The sequence below is a fragment of the Magnolia sinica genome, chromosome 8, assembly GCF_029962835.1.
Source record: "Magnolia sinica isolate HGM2019 chromosome 8, MsV1, whole genome shotgun sequence".
Lineage (NCBI taxonomy): Eukaryota > Viridiplantae > Streptophyta > Magnoliopsida > Magnoliales > Magnoliaceae > Magnolia > Magnolia sinica.
Genome location: NC_080580.1, coordinates 458,948 through 465,065, shown reverse-complemented (window position 1 = coordinate 465,065; position 6,118 = coordinate 458,948). Strand labels below are relative to the sequence as shown.

The 6,118-nt window shown below is 36.8% G+C and overlaps 1 protein-coding gene across 2 annotated transcripts; it reads left to right on the top strand.

Annotated features, from left to right (window-relative positions):
* Positions 1 to 1,000: 1,000 nt before the first annotated feature.
* LOC131252522 (phospholipase D beta 1-like) lies at positions 1,001 to 3,035 on the top strand. Of its 2 annotated transcripts, XM_058253104.1 has the most exons (3): positions 1,002 to 1,708; positions 1,889 to 2,059; positions 2,655 to 3,035. In XM_058253104.1, exons 1-3 carry the CDS (start codon positions 1,580 to 1,582, stop codon positions 2,664 to 2,666), a joined length of 312 nt encoding a protein of 103 aa, XP_058109087.1. In that variant the 5' UTR covers positions 1,002 to 1,579; the 3' UTR covers positions 2,667 to 3,035. The 2 variants fall into 2 exon arrangements, with proteins under 2 accessions (XP_058109086.1, XP_058109087.1); XM_058253103.1 differs by lacking the exon at positions 2,655 to 3,035 and having other exon boundaries at positions 1,001 to 1,708; positions 1,889 to 2,158.
* The last annotated feature ends 3,083 nt before the right edge of the window (positions 3,036 to 6,118 follow it).

The following is a 6,118-nucleotide window of genomic DNA, read 5'->3' as shown; positions in this document are numbered from 1 at the left end:
CAAAATTTTCCAACTTTAGTTTTTGTACGTAGTTGTTTCTTTAATCAACCGTGGAGGAAGCTTAAAAACTAAATTTATACTAGCTCTAGACTTATTTTGGATCAAAACCTAAGATTTGAGTGATATTTGATAGATTGAAGTGAAATCAACCATTTTGAGAGAAAAATAGAAAAAGGTGAAAATATATACATATACATATATATTTCTTTCTTCATCTTCTTTCCGTTGTATTTCAATGTCATGGGCCATAATATATCAAAACATGCTTTATATGTGTTTGAGTATGTCCTCTTTGATTGACTTTCAGTAACTTAAACTAGCAGACAACATTCTTATAAGTTTGTGTGTGGGGGAATACACCTGTCTGTTACATTCTTATAAACTATCATGATTGGTTTCATGCCAATTTTCACCTTCTTTTTCCCTGCAACATTTCTAAGAGTAAGAGGCAGTCATTATCAGAATTTAGTGTGTGGGGGAATATACCTGTCTGTTGCATATTTCTCTTTAATATTTGTACAAGGCTATTTTTTCTAGGGTTTTTTTTTATTTTTTTCTGCTATCTTGGTAATTAGCTGCTTATGATGGTACCTAATTCTGCTCGTTTGCAACTCTAAAATTCTAAGATCTTTTTAACCAGATAAGAATTCGCTCATTGGCTGCTTATAGAGGAGAAGAGGATACGGTCATTGGTGAAGAGCACCACCGATTACTTCCATGGGCAGGCTGGGAAAGATGAAGGATTTCATCTGTTTGTGATAGTGCGGCATTTTCTCATCTTGGTGGATAATATATGCAAAGATGTTGAGAAAGAAGCGTTAAAGAAGGTAAGAAAGACACCGTCAATTAACAAGGAAGCGCCAACAGTGCCACCTGTTCTAGCTCCCCAAAAGTTACTTTTCCCAGTGATTAGGGACCATCGGATGGATAGTTCCAGTTCTGACAATGAGAGCTGATCTCTGTAGCTTTCTCTTCACTGGCAGAGGTATGTGGTTTTCGTTTTCTTTGAAGATCACAGATATCTTTTAGTTGAATAATTTCTCTAATGAACAATTCATATCATTACATGATGCGCATAGATTAGCGGGATGTAATGCTACTTGTGGTCACTCATCTGCAGTCACCAAACCCAAAAACTCAAGCATGCCAATTCTGCACCTATGCAACGTTAGGGCCATTCATCAGGCAGGCCCCACATTTAATGTGCCTTCACTCGGAAAGTCAGTGGGCCACGTTTGTATATTGAACGAGGACCATTATCCTTTCTCGACCATCCATTTTCTTTTTGCATACCTGTGGCCATGCTTTGCAAATCAGTTTTTGTGTATTGAATCATTCACCACAGATATAGCCTGTATTGGGCTGTTTCAGGCAAGCATGGGCCGGACAGCTGTATCGTTCATGGATGGTACTGGTATGTAGGTGTTGGACGATATGTCAAACCTTGCCCGTGGACTGGCCTGATTTTTGGGCTAGGGCACAATGAACGGCAACTCAAAATTTTCTTGAGTTCAACATTTCCAACTTAAGAATTTCAAGGAGTTTTGGTTATTGTGCAGGTGCTAACAATTTAATACCAATGGAAATTGCTCTTAAGATTGCAAACAAGATCAAAGTGAATGAGAGATTTTCTGCCTATATAGTTATCCCAATGTGGCCTGAAGGTGATCTAACAAGTGTTCCTACACAGAGGATTCTTTTTTGGCAGGTGATCTCCACCGACTGTCTTTGATTTTAGTTTTTATTAGGAATCTTAGACATCTTGAGAGGCTTTAGACATTGAATGGGAAATTTAATTTACATTTTTTAATATAAATTTTATCATTCATCCTTTTTTACTCTGTATGATGTAATGTTTATTTATATGGAGACCTTTTGATTACTGCAGAATAAAACAATGCAAATGATGTATGACATAATTTATAAGGCCTTGGAAGAGGTTGGGCTCGAGAAAACATATGTGCCACAAGATTATTTGAATTTTTTCTGCCTTGGCAATCGTGAGGCTGCAGATGGAACCGATGCTTCATGTGGAAGTCCTGCAGCAAACACTCCCCAAGTAATTCTTTTGTTCCTGAAGCATTTTTTGTAGTTTTATATTTCATGACATTTTCTTTTCTCTTTTGTTTTGTGGGTAAGCTGGAATTAAGCCCATGACTTCATTCTCGTAGTCTCTCTCTTTACCACGTGGACATTGGGTATGGTTTGAAACTTGGAGCTGAGACTCTATATTCTACTGAGTCACTTAATTTTTCTAGAAACCAAGCACCGAATGATGCAACAAACTCACTTTGTGCTCACGTGGTTCGATTTTGGCTTAATTATTGACTTGGTTAGGAACCAACTCAATCTTGAGTCAATTATGGATGTCTTTTTTAAAATCTATCTGTAGCACCCATGCCTGTACAAGGCATACCATCTACATGCCACCATATGTCCTAGCATGACAAGCAGGTGCAAGATCCAAGCCATCCATCAGGTGGGTTCAGATAGTATGAAATAGCAGGTTTTATGGAGCTTGAATATACCATATTCAACATGAAAATTTTCATGATACTAAATACTTATGCATTAGCTTGATTTTCCACTAGTATTGGCAAGATAATGTGTTGAATGAGTTGACAGAATTGCATGTTTCTCATCAGTGCTTACAGTGTGACGAATGATGCAAGCATTCTGACGAATGATGTGAATGGTCATCATGTCATGTTGTATTGCTTCAAAAACTTTAGGGAACATACTAAGGTAATTTCTGATGAAGTTTTTCTGAATTATAACTATTTCTTTGGTAGTATTTTTTGATATCTGCCAATAGTATTTCTTTGCCTTGAGTAATAGGTGTTCCATATCTGCATTACTTGATATCTGTTAGTCTTGTTACCAAACAGGGGCTTGTCACACAAGTTCTGTATATCGATAAATATTTTTAATTGAAAACATTTGAAGCTATCTACCTTGTAGTTTGAAGACTTGCTTTAATGATCCAAATAGGAGTTTGTTGAATTTTGGGCTGGGTTACTCGTGTGGTTCACTGTCTTTTCATCTCTATTCTCATTTTAGTTATATGAAATGGGATTATTGGGTAATCCAAATTCTTGTCATTTAGTCATAGGGTTTTGATAGTTAGACCGATGGAGATTTGATTGTAGGACAGCCGTAATAGGAAAGGATTAGTCAAAATCATTAGGAATTTGTGTGAAAGGATTAGTAAAGAATCAGTAGGAATTTCTATTATCGGCACTTTTAACGGCATTTTTTAAATCTCTTATCGGCATTTGTTACAACTTTAGTGGCGTTTTTTTACAGTTTTTACCGGCGTTTCTCATAGCTTTTAACCGGTGTTTCTCATATTTTAGCGGCGTTTTCACAGTTTTTACTGGGGCTTTTATAGCGCCAGTAAATGATAAAAGCGCCGCTAAAAGTTTGGCTTTTATCGGCGGCCACAAAAACGCCGCTAAAAGGGGCCGACCGCCGGTAAAAGATTCAGCGACGCCAGCCTTTGGCGTTACGCACTCGACCGCTGGTAATATTGTTACCGGCGGTTTTTGGACTTTTAGGGGCGGTTTTGACCGCCGGTAAATTCCTATTTTCTTGTAGCGTGATTGGCTTAGGTTTTTATATGCTCCACATATGACTAAGGCCTGTTCTTTACGTGGGCTCTAGCAAGTGTATTGCCTTGGCTTAATCATTATGCCAACCCTTGATTTTTATCGAGGCCCACTTGAGTTGCAAAACAAAGTCATTTTTTTTTTTTCCCAATCCTTCATCTAATCTAAATGAAAGGTCTATGTGACCTGGGTTACATATTGCATCACTGGGAATGAAGTTTGCTAAGCTACAAGCACTTATGGGAGCCTATTACACACCGTGCATGTGTAAAAGTTGTACACGAGTGCTATCTAATCCATGGGGTGGGCCTAGTCAAGTACTTGACCTAGACCGGATTTAGACCTGAGCCGAGCCTAAATCAAAACAAAGGTACAAGGACCTGATGGATACCCAAACTCAATTTTATCTAGATCCAGGTCCTAAAAACAATGACCTCAGATTTCAAGGACCCACATGCAGCAAGACTCAAAACTCTATGGCATCAAAATAAGTCCCTTGCACCCCACATGAATCACATCATAGTAAAGTATATAGAATTATTTTTTGATAACATCTTTAGTTAAGATATGTATTACACAAGAATCACACCATAATAAGGTAAAAAGAATTCTTTTCTGATAATGTCTTTAGTTAAAAATGAGTTACATAAAAATCATAACAGTAAGTCATATGTTCACATGATGAGAGAAGTGTTGAGTTCTTTCAGTTGAGTAGTACGATCTTGTTGAATGTAGAACATTTTTGCAAGAACTTACAAGTTCATAGCACACTATTGATGTTAGAATTTTAAATACTTAGACCAATTACTTGTTTAAATAGAATATTCCCTTTCTCGTCTCTCTCAAAATTCAACCTTTGATATTATTTGTATCTAAATGGTCACTTACATTTCAATATAAGATGTATAAATTACATAGTATATGTTGGACAATAAAGCATCTACACAAGGAGGTGTTTACAACTATGGAATCCTTCTGTTGGAGATGATCACTGGAAAGGGTCCAACTGATGATATGTTTAAGGACAATCTAAGCCTTCATCATTTTGCTAAGTTGGCTTTGCCTGAATAAGTAATGGAGATTGTTGATCCACAACTGCTCATGGAAGAAGCTGAAGTTATTCAACACAATGAAAATCATGTCGATAGAAGAAATAGAATGCATGATTACTTGCTTTCAATGGTCAAAATTGGTGTTTCGCGCTCTGTAGAATCTCCAAGAGAACGAATGTTGATGAAAGATGTTGTTGCAGAAATGCATGCAATCAAGGACTTGTATCTTGGGGTCGAGATTCACTGAGACAAACAAGTTCGTCACAAATATTAGATGAGGGTTCTTCTTACCTTAGTCATTACTAAGTTATTATTGGTAGTTATGTTGAGAAAGATTTTAAAATAAAATTAGTTTGTTTGATAATTTTCTAAACAAGCTCTACATATATATATATATATATATATAGCTTTGGCAGAAGAGTGTTGATTGTATGAAAAGACCTGTTTCTTTTTCTTTGTTTTATCTTGTATTGGACAAAGGGGGATTGTTTATATTACACATGATGGACAATCCACTTTTAACCCTCTACAATGATTCCATCTCTGTTGACCCTAATTTTGAGCCGTAATGATGGGTTTATTCATTTAAAATTTGGAGGTAGTTCTATCTAATCCTACACTAATTTGGTAAAGGCATATTCTCAAGTGCTCTTCGAGAGCTGTAAACTTAAGTTCTCCTATTTGCATTGGGCTACTTTAACACTCCAATCGATTGATCTACACTGTACATTAGGTTTTACAAAAATTTCATAGGCTAACTTGCAAATATAAAGCCAATTTGATGATGGTAACCATCTGATGAATAGTCTCTAATATGAACAGTCACGATCAATTGTACAAAAATAGGTCTAACGAACAATTCGATCCATCTATTTGATAGATCCCATCATGGATTGATTATGATTCAAAAGAATCACTTCTATCAGACAACCATAACAATCATATCCATGAGTTGGAAATAAGGTCGGCTATATAAAATAGGCCAATAAATATATATTTGATCATACAATCAGTCTTGTTTTTAGATGGTAAAACATGAAACGTGTTGTAGACTTAATGAACAGTTTAGATGGACTGATTGGACCGTCTGAGTTATCCGATCCAAAACTCAAAAGTGCCTAACTCAAGGAAAATTGTTAAATCATGCCTAAAACTACTATAGTCTAGGCCGGGTTGCCACATGAGTTTTAAAACGCCATAAATTTAAGGATGTTCCTTTGTTGATGTGGAGCATGTTAGATGCATGAATTGGATGGTACATGCAGATCATGATGGGACACAGAAACAGTCTGTAAGATTTTAAAGAGTGGGTATTCCCTCTCAATTCTTTCACGTCGTGTGGCTCATCTTAAAATTGGGTCTGCCTGAGTTTTGGGCTCCAGCCCAAACGTATGAGGGTTCACCTGATGGTCGGAGTGGATGTCATGCACAGACCACATGAGCCCACCATAGCCAATC

Excerpts from the sequence above, each read along its gene's own strand:
- LOC131252522 (XM_058253103.1), top strand. The coding sequence starts at position 1,580 with ATGGAAATTGCTCTTAAGATTGCAAACAAGATCAAAGTGAATGAGAGA. Across the intron at positions 1,709-1,888 it reads AGAGGATTCTTTTTTGGCAG|AATAAAACAATGCAAATGAT; the intron begins GTGATCTCCACC and ends TGATTACTGCAG.